Source organism: Mercenaria mercenaria, chromosome 2 (assembly GCF_021730395.1).
Source record: "Mercenaria mercenaria strain notata chromosome 2, MADL_Memer_1, whole genome shotgun sequence".
NCBI classification, from domain to species: domain Eukaryota; kingdom Metazoa; phylum Mollusca; class Bivalvia; order Venerida; family Veneridae; genus Mercenaria; species Mercenaria mercenaria.
In genome coordinates, this window is record NC_069362.1 from 18650375 (window position 1) to 18671843 (window position 21469).

At 35.0% G+C, this 21469-nt stretch overlaps 1 protein-coding gene across 4 annotated transcripts in view; it reads left to right on the top strand.

The window, feature by feature from the left end:
• The window catches only part of LOC123563414 (FAD-dependent oxidoreductase domain-containing protein 2-like), a 79063-nt gene that overhangs the window by 36059 nt on the left and 21535 nt on the right, over window positions 1-21469 (top strand). For all 4 annotated transcript variants that reach the window (XM_045356201.2, XM_045356203.2, XM_045356204.2 and 1 more), the window contains exons 3-6: window positions 3044-3185; window positions 6395-6583; window positions 14353-14483; window positions 15176-15296. In XM_045356201.2, coding sequence (XP_045212136.1) covers window positions 3044-3185; window positions 6395-6583; window positions 14353-14483; window positions 15176-15296 — 583 coding nt within the window. The remainder of the gene's footprint in view (window positions 1-3043; window positions 3186-6394; window positions 6584-14352; window positions 14484-15175; window positions 15297-21469) is intronic.

Here is a 21469-nt window from a genome sequence, read left to right on the forward strand (position 1 = left end):
AATCTGTAGGCCAGAGTACATAAATCTGACAACTATTTTGGCTGAATTATGGCCTTTTTTTGACTTTGAAATTGGTTCACACATTGCCATTTAGTGCAAGACTTATCGAAATCCACAAATACAGGAACATTAATCTTCTTTTAGCTCATCTGATTTTTAAAAAAAAAATGATGAGTTATTGTCATCACTTGAGCGGTGTCGGCGTCTGCATCTGCGTCGGCGTTGCCTGGTTAAGTTTTATGTTAAGGTCAGCTTTTCTCCTAAACTATCAAAGCTGCTGCTTTGAAACTTGGAACACTTGTTCACCATCATAAGCTGACCCTGTACAGCAAGAAACATAACTCCATCCTGCTTTTTGCAAGATTTATGGCCCTTTTGTACTTAGAAAATATCAGATTTCTTGGTTAAGTTTTATGTTTAGGTCAACTTTTCTCCTAAACTATCAAAGCTACTGTTTTGAAACTTGCATCACTTGTTCACCATCATAAGTTGACCCTGTACATCAAGAAACATAACTCCATCCTGCTTTTTGCAAGAATTATTGCCCCTTTTGGACTTAGAAAATCAGTTTTCTTGTTTAAGTTTTGTTTATGTCATCTTTTCTCCTAAACTATCAAAGCGATTGCTTTAAAACTTGTAACACTTGTTCACCATCATAAGCTGACCCAGTACAGCAAGAAACATAACTCCATCCTGCTTTTTGCAAGAATTATGGCCTCTTTTGGACTTAGAAAATATCAGATTTCTTGGTTAAGTTTTTTGTTTAGGTTAACTTTTTCGCTTAAACTTTCAAAGCTACCGGTATTGCTTTGAAACTTGCAACACTTGTTCACCATCATAAGCTGACCCTGTACAGCAAGCAACATAACTCCATCCTGCTTTTTGCAATAATTATTGCCCCTTTTGGACTTAGAAAATCATTTTCTTGGTTGAGTATTATGTTTGAGTCAACTTTTCTCATAAACTATCAAAGCTATTGCTTTAAAACTTGCAACAGTTTTTCACCATCATAAGCGGACGCTGTACATCAAGAAACATTACTCTGTCCTGCTTTTTGCAAGAATAATGGCCCTTTTTAGACTTAAAACAATATTTCTATTATACAAAAAAATCAGATGAGCGTCAGCACCCGCAAGGCGGTGCACTTGTTTTCTTTTGTCTGAATATCTTTGGTAATATTTTGACCCCATTCTTCCATCAATTCTTCGAATAGTCGAGCGCGCTGTCATCAGACAGCTCTTGTTAAGCCTTTATCTATTGATCACTACAAATATTGTTTCATTGAAAGTGTGAAAGTTTTATAAACAGTTTGTCAAAGTAAAGGTATATATATATAATTTTATATTTATGATTTTTAGACTCACTGTCTCACAAACCTAAATAATGCCACCTTGAATAGGTTGACGAAGGTAGTCTTTGATGATGCAGGGTTGCAAGCTCGTGTTGCGAGAGACTCGCAAGTGTCTTTTTGTCCACACTCGTATAAGTGTGCGTAAGCTTGCAGGATTGTGTAAGCTTGCAATCTTGTTATGATTGTGCAAACCTGCATGGTCACAATTAAGATCGCTGGGGTTCCAATTACAAGCTTGCAAGATTTTAAATAGGTTGCAGGAAGTGCGCGAATTAGTTTGCACAAGCTTAAATAATGGTTGAGATGGTTCCATTCACAATCTTGCTGCACGCTAAAACAAGTTTGCCACACACCTGTTAAGATTGCAACTGCAATCTTGCTGCGGCCTTAATGCAAGCATAATTATGCTTGCCATTTTGGTTTGGGATGATAGTGATCAATCAGTAAAATTTATACACAATAAAATCTTAATTTTTCACATAGTTATGGCCCTTTATTAATTTTTTTTCGTATGTATATGGAAGAAATTTGTCTGCCCTATTTCTCCTGTCATTGTATGCCAGACTTTTATTAAACCTTGTTACCAATATCATTTGTACCAAGTGTAGTTGTCCATGTGCGAAGCACGTTTCAATTGAATGATTTTTCATGACCACATGTATAGTTTTGAACACAAAAAATCTCAAAACTGACTTTCAGAGAACTTGATTTTGACCTACTGACCTACTTTATTCTTTTTAAGGTACTGTAATGAAATTTGGAGATCTTATACAGTTTTGAAAAACATTATTTTGTGAATCTGTGTAGATTATATACAACTGCAATGTACCATATTTTCAATACTCCTGTTCCTTTGACAATAAGCTGCTGTTTGTGGGTATTCATCACCATTAGTGACAGGTCTTGTTTTAACTATTTATACATGTAAACATGTTTATTTCTTTCAAATATGAAAGGGATAACATATAAACAAAAGAAGAATTTAACATTATGAATTGTTAATTATGACATGAATAAAGTTATGTTCGAATATTTATGGCCACTCCCTTTTTGAAGAAGTGGTTGTATTGGTTTTCTTTCCATCAGTCTCAGAAAACAATTTTGTTTCTGATTGGCCAATGCTGGACAAAATCCATAGGATAATTGCCTGTGGTCAAGTGGTCAAGGTCAAAATCACTCTTGACACTGAATGTTATGATCTGTAAGTGTGAAATGCTTTGACTGAGGACTTCATATGGTTATTGTGAATATTGTCCTTGGTATTAGTAAATGACCTTTATAATTTAAGGGGACTGTATGTCAAATGTCAATGACACAGGGACCTTGAGACTAGAAATGGTGAATAGCTGGAGATTGCCATCAAACTCAATAGCAGGATTTCCTATGGTCAGTTAATGACCCCGTTTGTTTTGGGGAGCAGGAGGCTAAAGGTCAAGGTCACAATGGCCTTGGGATTTTAAATGGTTTAGGATATATAGGTTGAGAACACTTCATGCTATGGCTGCCAAGCATGATTATTTATGGTCACCCAATGACCCCTATTGTTTAAAGTTGTTGGGTCAAAGATCAAGGTCTTAGATTGCTTGCGACTACAAATTACACATAAAGTGACCTCCAACAGGTCATCATGGGGGTAAATGTGTTTTACACAGCTTTTCTAATTGTAACTTGTGTCTGCATTATTGTTTTCAGGTAACTTTTTTGTCCAATATCCTCGTCACAGAAAACTGATCAGTATAAACAAGAGATGGACAGGTAAAACAAACAAAGAATTTAACCTTCGACATGACTGGAACTCTATCCTCAGTGATGATGAGGATCTCAGATTTACAAAGTAAGTAACTGGTTTTTGCAAGGAAGTAATTAGCTTTGTCTAAGTTAGAAAAGTGGCATATTTCATATTTATATAAGAATAATTAGTTGTTGAAATATTTATAGCTTCCCAATCCCCACAGGTGTTGAAGAAGCACAAGGTATGTAGTGTTTGAACTGTCTGTCCATCATTGTTTCCCTGTAAGTCCATTGGCCACATTTTCTTTTGAGCTCAACTCCTTCAATTTTCATCCAATCCAAATGAAACTTTGTATACATCATCAACATGAAGCGGATACAGATATGTTATTTAAAGACGTCTATGTCCGATTATTAATTTTTGAGTTATGCCTCTTTGTAAACTAAACCATATTACAACTACATGTATATTTATCTCTTCCAATGAAACTTGGTATACATGCACTTATTATTTGGAATTTCTTTATAGATTTTTTCCTCATGTAGCCTCTTTTTAGCTCATCTGAGCACAAAGTGCTCGGAGTGAGGCATTGTGATCACTCACCACCCCTTTGCTGTACCTCCTGTCCATCCATTGTCTGTCAATCTGTCCACACTTTTCTTCAAACAACATCTCTTCTGAAACCATCTGATTGAAATTGATGAAACTTGGCCTGGATGTTTCTTGGGTGGTCCTATTTCAAACTTGTTCAAAAGGTTCCACTAGGTTTTACATTGGGGCCTCCAGAGCTACAAAAAGAAACATTTTTCAAACCAGATTTCCTAAACTGCTAAATAAATTCACATTAAATGGTCCTTATGTAACCCTCTGCCAAGATTGTTCATACTATTTCCATTCATCAAAAAACATGGCAGCCAGTGGGAATGGTCACTTTCCTCTATATGACTATTGTGGAACAGCAGGTCCATTTTTAAAGTAATTTAACACAAATGTTACTTTGGTGACCCATTATGAAGATTGTTCAAATTATTCTGATTCATCAAAAAACATGGCCACGTGTACGCTGTTTCCTATTTTGTCATTCCCTCAACCTCTTACCATACGTCCCCCACCAACACAAGCACACACATTATCCGTCCATATTTATTTAGTAGAAACATTAAAAATATTCTTGTCAGAAAACACTGGCAGTATTTCGAAATGATTTCACAGACATTTTCCTTGCTTAACCATCTTCCAAAAGAAAGAAGCAGTATAACCCAGTTGAGCGATCTAGAGCAATCATGGCTCTCTTGTTTATATTTTTTAAGCCTGTTAATTTTCAGAAGTTAATTTTAGTATTAGTAATTTTAGCCTTGGACCTGGAATTCAAATTACAGAAGCAAAGATTTTTTTTCTCTAATGACAGCAAATTAATTCAATGAAAGATTTATTAATGTAATTATTTGTCAAGGCAGTTTTTATGATTGATAATATTGAATTGAATCCCAAAGGAGGAAATAAAACACCCACTTTTTCTGCAAATTTTTCTCTGTGTTTGTTAATTAAGAATTTAATTTGAAGAATGTTTTTAGAATTATTGGAACAAAATTAGTCACTTTCTTGCATCTTGTGCTGAATTGAAGTTTTTATTGTAACAAATTACTCTTGGAGAGTTTAATTCCTTGTTGAAGGGTAATGATATAAAAATGGGCCATAATTAAAGCAAGTGACAATGAAATTTAGAGGGATAGATCAAAACTGTTTATTTGGTTAATTTTTAAACCCTTATTGGGCTATTGTAATTTCAGTTCTCCAGAATTTCATTGGGGGATGTTCCTTTAGACTCTAGAAATGTCTCAACGCTAAATAATGTGTTTGGTCAAGCAACACATTGATTTAAACAGATTTAAAGGTGCAAAATAAAGACAAATGAATAGACATAAATCTTAAAAAAAGACTACACATTTTGAAATATAGTACTAAACATTACGATAGCCGTGTAATATTCCCTTGAAATCAACACATGTACAGAGAAACAAATGATTGTTTCTGTATTTTCTTAGACTGACATGGGGGGTCATTTTGTCCTACTTTCGTGTTTATCGCTTTTCCGTAATCGGTTGGAAATTCTTCAGGATCACGTGATTTTAAAATTGTTTCAAACGAATATCCATTTAAGACGCGCAACAAAATAACTGTATTTCCATGATAGTAATTATGCACGACTTGCACGAAAAATATGAGATGTACAAAATCTAAATTTAAAATTGACAGTGACATATATTAGGCCAAGACAATGTGTTTAATGTCTAAAATCTTATTAAATTAATGTAGCCATGTGTACATAAATAAGTGTATTTAGGTAAATTTCAATCATACTTTGTTTCTGCAGTGTAAGACAGTTACTCATTTATATTCTTAAAATTATACTGAAAAGAGATTAACTGAAAAAGTTTACAGACGAAGTTGTAAAAACACTTTTATTCGGGAAGGGCCTGAATTGTCCTTATGAAAACTTGTAGTATAGCTGTATATTACCTGTATTATAAGAATGATTTTCATGAAGTTTTTGTGAGTTACAAAATTGTTGAATTCCATGTGCTAAGTTTGTAGAAATCACGTTATCGTTTGGGGATATGATATATTTTGCATCTATTTATAAATTATAGCCTCGTTTCGGAGGATTCTTCCGAAAAAGTCCGAAGATGCTCGACGGGTTCGTAAGCAGTCGGAAAGCATACTTTCGGTTTGACATAGGCAACGATTTTTTGTTTATTTGTTAATTATTCTTGAACATATTCATGACTATTTGGTCAGAACCGATGCAGTGGGCCATATTTTCAGTAAATAGGAAGTCTCAGCTACAAACTCTGGTTTTCATATAATACTCCTTCGGGTTTTAGTAATGGACCTTTTATTACCCTTCTATAAAATAAAAAAAAATATCAGTTTTAGGTGCTTTAAAGCTACTCACCCATAGTTTGGGTGAAAATTTTCAACATGGTCATTTCCTCCAAGTTTGGCATAGAATGTTTTTATGACACTGAAAAATGATGAAGTGGGTGGAAATAAAAGTTAGATATTAGTAAAATGCTAGAAGAATGTAAATTTTCTACATTTATTTCAAGAGCATTGCAATGGTTTACTACCTTCTGTACAATATTTTTTGTTATTTATATTAAGAATCTCTTGCAAAATTCTTTGCCAATAAGTTTGTGTCACCAGTCATTTTCAGAGTACTCACTTTTATGGATTTTTGAGAGAAATTATTTTTCTCCTGAAATGTGTGGGTTAGTCCTTTTAAATGAAAGTATAAATTTCGGTTTTAGGTATTCCAAACTGATGTTCCCAAGTGCAGATCTTATTCTTGATTACTTCCGTGACTATCAACAGAAGCTCGGACTCAACGTGCAGTTTAACACAGAAATACGTAACATTAAAAAGGAGGTGTGTGAAACTGCCACCGATGGTGTGATCTATACCATGAATGATCAGAAAGATAATCTTTATAAATGCGGGTATGTGTAACATTTAACCGAGCTTTTACTTACATTATTCTGTTGGCAATATGTTAAGCTCTAGGAGCAAAGGTGTGTAACAGGTGAATATGTAAAAATGTTGACAGTTGTTGAATTTGTCACCCAAGGTCATTCTTCAGAGAAAGTTTTCCAGTTATGTTTTGCTAGATGCATGGGGTGGCCTTACAATGCAACTCATTTCTGCTCGAAATTTCTGAAGTCTTGCATTTGTAATTTTGAAATGACTTTACAGTAGAGATTCACCTGTATAGCAGACAGTGCTACCATAGAAAACTTAAAATAAAATATCCCAAGGGATTGTTCATCGAAAGAAGAACTAATGCTTGCATTAAGAGTAATTTTTACATAACTGAAATTTAATGAAACTAATTTTGTTAAGTGGCTGCTAAAATGTTACAAGCAGATTCAGATTTCTAGATACTGAATCAATTTGAGGGACTGTACAGACTTAAAAAATTCTGAGATGTCATTTAATGTCTCGATAATCGTGTAACTAAAAATGTAACTTTTTCACTTGTAAATCATTAAAAAACAACAGTAATTTGTTACAGATGAAAATTTCTATGAATAACCACATGACTGTCAGATGATTTCGAAACACACTTCCTGTTTGTTTACATCACAACTTTAAAACGGCTTTAAAAAAGCACAGCTTCCCCTATTTAGATCAATGATATTATAGAAAATAACGTCCCTGTCAATTTATTGACTTAAAGGCTTGTTTGCTGTTCTTCATTCATTGAAATAATGGCTGGAATAACGAGAGTTACCAGCAGCATGAAAAGATGGCCGCCAAGATAATTGAATCCCTCTAATCATTTTTAGCATGCAAGAATAAATACTGTAATGGGTACCACACACTGGTGGAAGATGAAAATAGATCAGATATTGTTTGCACTAGCCAGTATTGACTGGAAAAGTATGATTGATTCATGTCCCGTATATTGACAGAAGTTTTGATTTGGTATTTCTGTTTTTTTTTTTCATATTTCAGAATTTTGTAGTTAGCATCCTTTTCCATGAAAAATGCGTCCCTTGTAGGTGGTTCTGTTTTTATGCCCCCAGCATCTACTGATGCGGGAGGCATATAGTGATTGTCCTGTCCATTCGTCCCTCCAAATCCGTCCGTTCGTTCGTCCGTCCGTCCGTACGAGGTTAACCAAATGGGACTGTTTCATCTAGCATCAATACCCCTTACTAGAATGACTTGATACTAATGCAGATGTAACCTGTAACCATTCCTCATCTTCAGACATCACCTGACCTCAGTTTGACCTTGACCTTGACCTCATTTTTGACTTAGGTTGCTTTATATGGGCCATCTCTTGGTTAACCAAATGGGACCGTTTCGTCTAGCATCAGTACCCCTTACAAGAATGAATTGATACTAATACAGATGTAAACTGTGACCATTCCTCATCTTCAAGCATCACCTGACCTCAGTTTGACCTTGACCTCGTTTTGGACTTAGGTGCAAAATCTATCGACAAGGATGCCACTGGGGGCATCAAACGTTTATTAAACGCAGCTCCTTGTTGGAGTTAATGCTGGTTGATATTTAGGGCAGTTTCTGTTTATCAAGTCACTTGTTTAGCAAATACCTTGGAATAAGTTACCTGTAGATCATTGTTATCTACAGTAGAAAAAAAAATCATTTTGATTTTGATATATTCGGGTTTTCAGTTAAAGTCAGTATACTTACCTGATTAGATATTTGCACAAGATTTTCAGTGAAGAGGTTGAGAATTTTGAGTGTTTTCCATTACGCTTTGACAGTTCCTGGTAGGTCTGTCTGTTCGTCAGTTGGTGGCAGACAGTTTGGTTTCCAGTTAATAATTAGATAACACTTTGGCATACAGTGGTCCAACTTCATAGGTCAGTAGATAACCCTAACTTCTTGAAGTCAGTGAGTCAAAGTCAAAATGACCTAGAGACTGTAAACAGTTTTTGGTAAATAACTTGAAAACACTCAGGCCTAAAGTAGTTGAACTTCTTAGGATGATCGGTAGATAACCATAGTTATTGTTTCCAGTTGATCAGTTGATCAAAGGTCGATTTCAAAGTGACCTTAAACCTAATCAAAAGCTTGGTCAACTGGCCTACTGTTACCAAATTTCATAACATGTTTGTCTGTAGATGTCTTCTATTGTTTTGGGGAACAGTAGGCCAAAGGTCATGGTAACAGTGACCTTGAGACTAAAAGTGGTTGAAGAGCTTCAGATGCAAAACATGTAGGCCTTTGGCTATCAAATATCATTGTTGCCTTTGATCAGTGGATGGTTGCTATTGCTTTGGGATTATTAGGTCTAAGGTCAAGGCCACAGTTTACTTAAGACTAAAAATTAAATACCCAGTTACCTCCAACAAGCCATTACATGGGAGGATATGCGTTTTGCGAACAGCTCTTGTTACAATACTTTCGGTACGAGTGAATTGTTGGAATCAAGATGATGAACACATTCTATCACTGTTGTACATGTCTTAAACATTACTTGAAACAAACTGAGGAACTCATGATTGGCTGAATGATTATAGCTGCTGAAACCCACTCACTTGCTCCCCATCTCAGTGGGTTTGAGCTTGCATGGATCATCATGTGAGGAAACCATCGAAGTGGCTTGCAGATATTGGCTCTATCCAGATACAAGCCTGGAAGGTACCTGGATCCTCTACCATTTTAAAGTTAGAAAGTTGTGTGTCTTGAGACTTTAACAAAAACAAAAGTTGTTTAGAAACAAAGAATTATTTCCCAATGCAATTTGTATGCTTCTGAGAAAGAAGGGATTAAGTTCTGTCTGTCGTATTGAACAATGTTCCCAAAATGTCCAAAAAAAGAAATACTGGCTACATTTGTATGCTCAGTGATAGATTTATAGACATAATTTTGTAGACTTGTGCATGTTATCACAAAATTTCATCCTAAGCACAGTTTTTAAATACATTTTTGTGGGCCCCCACCTCCCCCCTTAGAATGTTTTGAGTGGGGCATTTCATTAGTCGCCTCTGTCCATCCGAATTTGTGTCAAGTGATTCAGCATGTAAATTTGTGCACCTGATGTTTAACAGCCAAACAAGAGTTATGGCCATTGACAGGTTAGTCAAAGATATGCATAGAAAAGGCCTAAAATTTGTTTCGCATAAATCTCAAAAAGTATTTGACCCAGGATTATGAAACCTTACAGGAATATTATTCACCGTTATTGATCAATGTACTGTTACTGCCAGACATCATGTTAACAGATTGAGACAGTGTTTCACTCATTATGCTATAAATCATTGTTTATCTTGTTTTGATTTAAAATGATGTCCTTTATGTAATAGTCTCCTATATCACATAGAAAAAGCTGTATAGAAGTTTATAGTTATAAGCCTGAATTACTGAGCTAAAATATTTGATAGAAGATGACTAGAAAGAGCCTTTTTAGTCAAATGTTTGAAAAGAGAAAAGAAAGATTTTTTATTATTTATTACGGATAGCAGTGTGTCTCCATTTAGAGATATAAATATTTTTCTAATATCAGCCATGCATTATAAATCTTCCTTGCCTTTAGAATTGTGATGCCATTCTGTAATTTATGTCAGGTTTTTCTTTGCTCTTAGAGTTGTGATACCATTCTGTCTTTTAAATAAAATTGTTCTGCGTCTTGGGAATTGTGATACCATTCTGTCATTTGAGTAAGATTTGTTCTTTGTCTTTAGAAAAGTGATATCATTTTGTCATTTAGATTGTTCTTTGCCTACAAAATTAATATGATATCATCATTATGTCATTTAGTTGAGATTGTTCTTTGCCTTCAAATGTGATACCATTCTATCATTTAAGTAAAATTAAGACAAGTGGTATCATTCTATTATTTAATTGAGAGTCTTCCTTACCTTAAGAATTGATGAGATTGTGGGCTGTGCTTAAGTATGCCTAGATGTCTTTAACAACTTCACATTTTCAACAATCCCTATTTATTTCATTGTGAAATGAAAAATGATTTCCTCATTTAAGATATTTTCTCTTGTTGACTGTTCTTTCAGCAAAGCTTAGTAAATTGTGTTACATGATACTGTGTTTTTTTAATTACATAACCTTGGTTATTTCTTTGAAAAGCTTGAAATGAAGGTTTATTTAATGGTTTAATTTCTTTGAAGCACTAACATTTATAAGGATGTTGGTGTAATTGACGCAAAGTGGCATAAAGTAGTAAAATGTCTGAATTGATTTAAACCTGGCAACCCCAATTATATATCTGGAAAATGACTTTCCTTTATTTGACTACTTCTTAATTCTTTCTAGATGGGAGAACTTTTTCTTTACCAAACAATAATGTTTACAATCATTTCATGTTTAATATTATAAGCCTTTGTGTTTCATGCGCTCATGCGGATGACAGGTTTGTTTAGCATCTTAATATTTGTTAAACAGGTTGTCATGCAGATGGCCCATTTGTTTTAAGCATCTTTAATTATTATTATACCAGATTTATATAGCGCCATTTTCGTGATAAACACGTTCAAAGGCGCTTTACATATAGCAAACGCAGCCACACAAGGTGCGAAATTCATCCTCTACTAGTACAGACAAAGAGTGATCTAACCAGAGGGACACAGTGAGATAAAGCCCCCAGAACAGATAGAGAGAAATCCTTTTAGATACAGGCTTGTCCGGCCTATAGCTCTTTGTGAATAGACAGTCTTGTTCTTAATCATGCCCAGTGTATAGCCCCAATACACACGAAGCCGTCTTTCCTGGGAAGAACTAGTTTATGTGGGAGACACTCAGGAGCATCTCAGAACCCCAGAACTCTGGATTGACAGTCTAGCATGTTACCACTAGACCACCGGCCCACCTGCTAAACAGGTTGTCATGCATCTTCATCTGTTATATAGACTGTCATGCAGCTGGCTGATTTACATTATACTAAGCTTCTTTTTATTATTATTCCCCTACCGGTGGAACACCGGAAGGGACTGTAGGAATGCCCTCCGTTCATCCGTCCGACTGTCCGTCTGCAAATCTGGATCCTGCAATAACTCATTAAGTATTCAAGCTAGGTTCATAAAACTAAGTATGTTAATAGAGGGCAATATGTTATGCATGTACATGACTTATGCTTGTAGGTCAAAGGTCAAGGTCACTTTTGAAGGTCAAGTGAAAATGGTTTCTGCTCTATAACTTTTATATGCATTGATGGATTATTTTAGTGCTACACAGAAATGAGACAATATGTCAACGCATGATCTATACTTGTTGGTTAAAGGTCAAGGTCACTGTTCAAGATGAAGTTGAAATTCATTTCTGCTTCATTACTTTTAATTGCATTAAAGGATTTTTTAGTACTAGACAGAAATGTTCCCCATGATTAGACTATATGTATGTTGCGCACATGGTCCATGGTTGTCGGTCAAATGTTAAGGTCACTATTGAAGGTCAAGTAAATTTGTTTTTTGCATTGGTAGAGGACTACTGTATTGCCACTGGAATACTAAGGTCACTTTTGTTCTTCAGACATTGTATCTAAGATTAATTTTATTTTCCAGACAGTCTTAGCTTTCCTGCTAATTAAGAGGATTACTTCTTAAAGTTATTTTTATGTTATTTTAGTGCTGGGTATCAAAGTGTGGCCTAAGAAATATCAGGAAGTCCATTTGAGGACAAAAGAAATAATATTAGAGAATGGAATAATAATCATTAAATTTTGTTCACTGCTATGTGGGTTTATTATAATCCTTACCCAGCTTAATTTCTATAATGAAGTTTCAATTTTGACAGTATCATTAACTGTTAAAAGGGTTTCCCAAAAAAAGACATTGACTGAATGGTGACCAGTGTAGATTTTGATCAGACTGCATGGATATGCTTAGGTTGATCATGATTTACAATGGTTGCAAAAAATCGTGTTAAGTATGATAAGGATTAAACTGGCACACTAATAAACTTAAACTGGATTATTTTCAATAGTGCCAGGACAAGAAAAAAAGAAGGCTATCTGTTTCTGAAAAGATCTGATGAACAACTATCTATAATTTGGTATGAACAAATGAAACAAGAAGCATTACTACTATTTTACCAAAGGATATAGTTTCCTTTATAAAGCAGTCCCATAACTTTACAGTACAAAATGTAACTGATCGTTTTCGTACAGCTTTACAAAGGCTTTGTCATAAAGCGTATAACTTACAGTACAATGTAATCGGTTCTTCATGTCTAGCTTTGAATTTATAGTTACGTTTAATTCATCGTTTTGTATTTAATTTACTTAATTATTGTGCTAGATTGCCTTTCCATTTTCTTTCACATTCATTGTTATGTTCTGATATATCTTCCCAGTATCTTAATTTTATTTACTTAAGATCCTTCTGTAAGTTATTGCTTTGTGACAGAAACATCTGTATGGCATTCCAGACTTCTAATTATGTTTACACAGTGACTGGAATACTGAATAATTGCAGCCTGTTTCTTTGAAGGAAAACCATTCTAAGCAAAACAGGGGTTCAGTGTTTGTTTGAGTGTTATATTTATTGAAATGAGTGTTTTTTGTAAATATACCTTACACAGAACTTTTTTGGAAATAGGATAGTAAACAAAAGTAAGAGCAGGCAGTTTTGAAGTTATGGTTTGTTTGTTGTGAGGGGCTTCTGTGGCCAAGTGGTTAAGGTTGCAGACTTTGAATCACTTGCCCCTCACCAATGTGGGTTCAAGTATCACTCGGAGCATTGAATTCTTCATGTGAGGAAGCCATCCAGCTGGCTTACAGAAGGTCGGTGGTTCTACCAAGGTCCCCACCCATGATAAAATAAGGCCCAAGGCCTCTAGGTCTTCCACCATCAAAGCAGGAAAGTTGCCATAATGACCTATGATTTTGTCGGTGCGACGTTAAACGTATCAAAAAGAAAACATTTGTTGTAAATAATTTATAGTTCTCTAACTTAAAGATTGTTTTTCATATATCAGTATCAATAATTTAATCTACAGGATATTCTCTTGAAACATATATAGACATTTATGGCATTTATGTCCTGGGATAGGCATGTAATTGAACGATATTCCCTAGAAATAGAAACAATAACAATTATTTTAATTTGATGAATACAGTTAGTTTTTTTTAGGAAAAAAAAATCAATATAGTTTAGCATGGTTTCAGTAAGTATTTTCATAAATCAGTTTATAGAATAGGAAGCTTGACAATGAAATTAGTTATTTTGTTTACTGAAGAATTTTGCTATCAGATCAAAATATTTTTCATGTGAGAATGTCATCTATATAATTAAGTGACATGAAGAAAGGGGTTTTGTAACTAGAGTACTTGACTGCTTGAATGGCATTGCCTTAATGATGTGCACATGTTATGAAAGTTATCTTAATAGAAATGGGCAATTGGCAACCAGTCCATAATTCACAGGACTTAATTTAGTGACACACTTTTCTGAATCACCTGTCTTAGATCATAAGGGTATACAACCATTCAGCTTAACCCTTATCATGCTGGACACAATTGATTTTGCCTTAAATGTGACCAGTGTAGATCATGATCAGCCTGTACATCTGTGCAATCTGATCATGATCTGCACTATTTGCAAGTCAGTATCTTTTTGGTAAGAACCCCCTTCAACAGATAATGATACTGCCCAAATTGAAAGATGTCCAAGTTCTTTATAGAACTTTAGCAGGGTAAGTGTTAACGTTTTGAGCATTTATTAAATAAAAATCATGCAGATGCCTAGACGAAGCATTGCATTTTTAACTTTATGTCTTTCAGTCGTCTCATCATAGCAACAGGTATTGGCAAGCCGAACATTCCAGATTTGGTTGGTATGGAATATGTTGATGGATATGAAACAATGTCACTCAATCCAGATGATTATGAAGGTCAAACCGTCCTAATTCTTGGTAAGAGTCTCTCCCTACTTTTGGTACTATTATTAGGTGAGATTTCTGGTGATTGAGTTTTGACTTATATCTAGAGGTCTGTTGATCGGTAGAGTAAATGGCCACAAGTGCTTGAACTTTGAAAACAGTGTCTGCTCAATCACTTGAGAACCCAGTATCTTCAAACTTGATAGCATGGTTGGGCTTATGAAGTAGATGACCCCTAATGTTTTTGGAGTTAGTAGGTCGAGGTCATAGTGATCATTGGAGTGAAAGTGGGACAACCCTTCATTAGAGGTATATGTGTTTTACAAACAGCTCTTGCTTGTTATGGTTCTATGAGGGTGTCTGCCTGGTGGTGGTTCCTCCCTGATGCTGGCCCTTGTTTGAAATAATTGTTAGAGGGGTATCAAGGGTCTTCCTCAATCATTAATGCTGGAAAGTCACCACATGACCTAATATTGCTGGAAAAGTTACCACCTGACCTAGATATGCAGGAGGGTTGCCACATGACCTAGATTTACTTAAAAAAAATAAATAAAAACGTCAGAACTAATTACTGATGACTGTCTTAATTATTTATGTATTGCAGAACTATTTGTATGTTATTCCTAATGGTATACAGATATACTATTATTCAGTTTGAACTCATTTGGCCACATCATTGTGTTTAAAAAAATAAGTATTTTGATATTGAAGATAATCTGTTGCAGGTCGAGGTAACTCAGCCTTTGAAACTGCTACACATATTTATGGTGCTACAAATTTGATACATATGATTGCAAGGTCACGTGTGAGGTTGTCATGGGCAACACATTATGTTGGAGATCTGCGGTAAGCCAGTACCAACCTCTAGTTTCTGGTCTAGCAGGAAATGTACCCACCAAGAAAATGAACTTTATACTGCCAATAAAAGCAGTTAATTCAGTCCATTTTATTAGCTCCACTATTCAGAGAATAGGGGTGCTATTCTACTTGCCCTGGCGTCTGCGTGAACTTTCTCGATTACAGTTTTTCAGCAACCTTTGTTTTTCTTTGTTACTATTGCTTATATCTTACTGTAACTTCACATTAACATTGTTCAGCATGCAAACAAAGTAAGTGCAGGGGCTGGGCCCATTAAACTAATTAGCTAACAGTTTTTACTGGTTATAATGTAGTGTTTTACCAAAAAATTAAAGCAATAAAAAAAACACATGATGAAAATCATTTAAGTTCATGAAGTGCTTGTGTGAAATCAGTGTCACTCAGTGCTTGAGATTATTTGTCAGGTAAAATGTGCTGTAACTAAAGTAGACAACAGTGTAAGATTCTTCTGTTCTATTCTGTTTTCTGTGTGTAAGTGGGGTCGTCAAGTCATACTCTAACTTTGAAAGAGTGCATCCGTGATAAAGGCACACATCCTTGACTGCTTTAGAATAAGACAGTAGAACCATTTTAATAGAGCCATGATAAAAGAATTTTTAAACTACTTACTAGGTTATAATTTCAGTATCTATTAATTGAAGCAATTTATCGGAAACTAGAAACTAGTATGTTGTAATTTAGTTGTCAAAGGCAAATCAAATTCTATGATATTTCACAAATAAATATATTAATTATTTTGTCATGGCAGCTGAAATTTCAGAGCACTCATACACCATGAGAATACAACGGTCTGTAGATTAAATGCCTGTGTTGAACCAAAAATACATGGTTAAGTCACTTTTCAGTAAAATCATTTGAAACTGTTTCTGAATATTCAAATTAAAGATGTTTAATTAGTAACAGTTAATTAATTAGTTTAATTTAATTAATTGAGGTAACAGGCATAATTTATTGTATAAATGACATGGAAAATACATGCCAGGCACGGTGACCTCTTACTGCTTTTATAACTTTCTTAACATCACATCTGTAAAATGTCTTCGGTGACTTACTTAAATGTAGGTCTTGAGATAGTGAAGAATAAATTGCTTAAAATTTTCAGATTTGAAAGGTAAACAAATAGTCATGAATATTTTATTATCTCAATTTTGATTTTTTGTCACAAATATAGGTTTTGTCATAGAACAGCCCAAATATTTGTCAGATATTCATGCATGTGTAAACCCTGCTTTTAATGCACACCATTAATATATTAAGCCCTTTCAGGGCGGGTTATTCGGTAGGGTTTCACATGCATGAACACGAGAAAAAATCAATTTAATACTGTAATATCCTTTCATTGCATGAATTAAAGAAGTGCTTTTATCTTTGTCATTCCTCCATGAGAACGTTTCGAAAATTGAAACTTCATGGTTATTAGCGTCAGAATCAGGTGTCATGTGAACAGTCATTGATTTCTGTATTTTCATACTCTATCTAGGTAATCAAAATTTAAGAACTTCGTAACAATTATGACATTGTTAATAAAATGATTTGAATCCTCTGATTGTGTAACTTGAACAACACTGTATCATGTTACACAATCATACAAAGCAAATGATTTTAAGAGCAAGTATCCCAATGTCATAAACATTTTATGTAAGACCTAAAAACTGTTAATGTTTCAGATATAAACTGGCCAAAATTAGTATGTAGTGTAGTTTAATTTTTATGAGAGAGAGAATTTGAGAAATGCCATTATGTCATTGTTATGTAAGTCAGAAAATTGTTATTGTTATACATATTAGAAAAACAGAAGTGATCATATTGACATATTATTTATGCATTTATTCTCCCATAAAACTCCCTCTTTGCTAACCTTTGAAAATATTTCTACAATCTCTAGGGTAAGGGATTTTAGTTATGTAGGGTTGGGATACCTTAAACAAACAACTTGTTTTGAGGTGTCATTAAAAGCGAAGTATGATTATTGTTTATATGATTGAAAGTAAAAATAAAGTTCTTTAATGCATTGTCACTAAATGTAGCTACAGAGTCACACACCTCCAGTACAATCTGTAGAAGCATTGAGGGCACTAAATATGACCAGAGTGCTACCAGAGTCACACACCTCCAGTACAGTCTGTAGAAGCATTGAGGGCACTAAATATGACCAGAGTGCTACCAGAGTCACACACCTCAAGTACAGTCTGTAGAAACATTGAGGGCACTAAATATGACCAGAGTGCTACCAGAGTCACACACCTCCAGAACAGTCTGTAGAAGCATTGAGGGCACTAAATATGACCAGAGTGCTACCAGAGTCACACACCTCCAGTACAGTCTGTAGAAGCATTGAGGGCACTAAATATGACCAGAGTGCTACCAGAGTCACACACCTCCAGTACAGTCTGTAGAAGCATTGAGGGCACTTAATAGGACCAGAGTGCTACCAGAGTCACACACCTCCAGTACAGTCTGTAGAAGCATTGAGGGCACTAAATACGACCAGAGTGCTACCAGAGTCACACACCTCCAGTACAGTCTGTAGAAGCATTGAGGGCACTAAATACGACCAGAGTGCTACCAGAGTCACACACCTCCAGTACAGTCTGTAGAAGCATTGAGGGCACTAAATACGACCAGAGTGCTACCAGAGTCACACACCTCCAGTACAGTCTGTAGAAGCATTGAGGGCACTAAATATGACCAGAGTGCTACCAGAGTCACACACCTCCAGTACAGTATATAGAAGCATTGAGGGCACTAAATATGACCAGAGTGCTACCGGAGTCACACATCTCAAATACTAAATGTGACCAAAGCCACACATCTCAAATACAACCATTTATAGATAAACACTGTAATGGGAAAGTAGGTCACACCGCAAACAAATAAAACATCTTAGTTAATACTAGATCAAAATGCAAGATTTGAAAATAATGTTATTGTGACAGTTTGAAAAACCTTTTATAAGCCATATAAAATCATGCCTAGGGTAAACATACTTGATAATGAGTGGCAATCTTTGAAAAAACACATTAAGCAACCTTGATTTCTTGAGTAGTTTAGTATGTATACCATGTAAAGCAGTCAATCATGATTTTTAAAGATAATACAAAATGAACGTAAATTGACCTCAGGTTGCAATATTACTGACTATGAAAGTGTGTTAAAGAGAATTTTGTTAGTTTTTGTGTCATTCATTTAAATCAAGCAATTAAGAAACTGTGTACATTTTATCATATACTGCTTTCATTAGCAATCAGTTTTCTCAAAGACTTCGGTTCAATCAAAACAAAAACAAAAACTGTTACAAATATGATGTATCACATTTTTTTTTTCACATCAGTCTTTTCCTGTATAAGCAGATTTTCTCAGAGCAGATCTGACTGAACATAGTAATTTTAAAGTTATTTTTGCTAACCTCTGACGGAGCTACGGTGGCCTAAAAGGATAAGGCACCTGCCCTGCAATCGGGAGGTGGAAGGTTCGAGCACTGTCGGTCAGAGGCGGGACTTGTTAATGAAGAAAGACTAGTTGGTAAGCTGCCAGTTAAATAATGATTACCGATTGCCTGCCTGCCTGCCTGGTGCCTAGGAATAGGAAAGTTACGCTGTTCAATGTATGAAGGTGTCTCATAAGCCGATATATCTGGCCTTTTCAGTAAGGGTTACACTATAATAAACAAACACTTAACTTTACTTTACTTTTACAGTGTTTGTAATCAAGTTAAAGTAGGGTTCTAGTCTTACAATCCTTTGGATAAACTAAATACAAATGGAAGAAGTAACGGAAATAAGTGAACTTGCAGTAGAATAGTAATGAAGAAAAATGAATTTACAAAATGTTGGCTTCAGTGCCATAGCTATTTTAAATAATCTTTGTCATATTAGAGGAGAGCAGTGGTCAAGTGGTCAATGTGTCGGCTGCTCCCGAGTCGCGACCATGGCCTCTCATATGGCACCAGTACTTGGTTTTCAAGGAAGCGGACTTGAGAGTGTTTCAAATAAGCTCCAAGCTTTCGTCACAACCGAGCTAAAATAAATTAGTGGGGGCTGAGTGGTTAAGGTCTCTGACTTCAGATCACTTGCCGCTCACAGATGTAGGTTCGAGCCTCACTCAGGGCATTGAATCTTCATGTGAGGAAGCTGTCGAGCTGGTGGTTCTATCCAGGTCCGTGCTGGTGATGAAATAGAAGAAGCACCTTGGGTCTTTCATCACCATCGAAGCTGGACTGTTACCATATGACCTATAATTGTGTTGATGCAATGTTAAACCCAACAAAAAAAAAAATGAATAAATTAGTATAAAGTTACTTGTGTCATTAGTTGAACTTCCTGAATGCTGTTCACTATACCTTATTATTTTGATGTCGAAAAAATTTAGCCGTGTTTCCTTTAAATAGCAAAGAATGTATGTGGAAGAATAACAGGAACTGAATTGCTGTGAGGTTATAAGATATTAATATCTGTACAGTGAACAGAATGTAACAATTGGAAAATATAAATATGAGTTAGAACACAAGTCATGAACTTTTTCTGGTCTTATAAAAGGGAGAAAATAGATTGGCTGGAATCCGTTTCTTGATGGAAATGTTGGAAAGACACACTAATTGGCAACATTAAAGAAAGCCAAAGCACTGGTGTTACAGAGCTGAATTCTTGTCATATCTTAATTAGAGGATCATAAATATCAGTTGCCTTTTTTGCTAGACAGTGATTGCTGTCTCTGACAAGATAGGTGAACAATTATTGAAGATCTGTGAGACCAATGTAATGTTCTATGTTGAAAATAGTTCCTTAATGTGTCCTTTCATGAACTCATGAATGTATTATAGAGCTTCCATCGCTAAGTGGTTAAGATCACCGACTTCAAATCTCTTGCCCTTACCACAGTGGGGTCAAAAACTCATGTGGGGTGTAGAATTCTTTTACGTCAGGAAGCTTTTTAGCTTGCATGTCAAGGTCAGTTGTCCTACCTAGGATCCTGCCAGTGCCTGAAATAATGATTGGAAGGGCAGTCATTTGGGTCTTCCTCCACCATGTAAAGCTTGAAAGTTGCCATGTGACCGATAATTGTGTTGGTGTGACTGAACACCCAGCCAAAAAAAAAAATTAAAGAAAGAATGTATCACATAAACTGTACCTAGCTGAGTTATGTCATGTCAAGTATTGTCCTTAATTCAGTGTGCTGTTACATTATAAATAACATAAAATCTTCATTATTTTTAAACAGTATCAAGTATGTTAACACAATAATTGACACCATACATGCATTTCTTATTCAGTGATGAAAAAAACAATTTATGAATGGAGTACAAAGTTGAAATTAATTGAAGAGGTAATAATGAGCGTTAGTTCATCCATCATTAACTTTTTGAATATAATTATGACCTTAATTAGTAAGCTTATGTGTAAATAGTAAAGTGATTTCATTATTATAGTTCGATTTTAAGGTCAGCGATGATTTGTTCTTTTAATAATGGAATGGTCCTTCATTTAAGTAGTGTTATTCAGTATGATAGTGGTTTTTACCAAAATAAGGCATGGTAAATAATGCTAATTTCCCTAATTGGCAGAGTCTATAAAGTGAACTCTCAAACATCAAAATAAAACTGTACCTATAAACATTGTTATTGTCCAAGGACTCCACCTTTCGAAGAAAATAGAGCTTTTGCACCCTGGCATCGCCATCAGCGTCAACGTTGGTTAAAGTTTTTGATTAAGTCAAATATCTCTGTTACTATCAAAGCTATTGACTTGAAACTTAAATTAGCTATTTACTATCAAAGTCTTCACCAGGCGAAACAATCTCCATAACTCTGATTTGAATTTTGACAGAGTTATGCCCCTTTTTAACTTAGAATTTTTTGGTTAAAGTTTTTGATAAAGTCAAATATCTTTGTTACTATCAAAGGTATTGACTTGAAACTTAAATAATTACTTACTATCAAAGTTTTTATCAGGAGAAACAATCCCCGTAACTCTGATTTGAATTTTGACAGAGTTATGCCCCTTTTTGATTAGAATTTTTTTGTTAAAGTTTTTGATAAAGTCAGATATCTCTGTTACTATCAAAGCTATTGACTTGAAACTTAAAATAGTTACTTACTATCAAAGTCTGTACCAGGAGAAACAATCTGATTTGAATTTTGACAG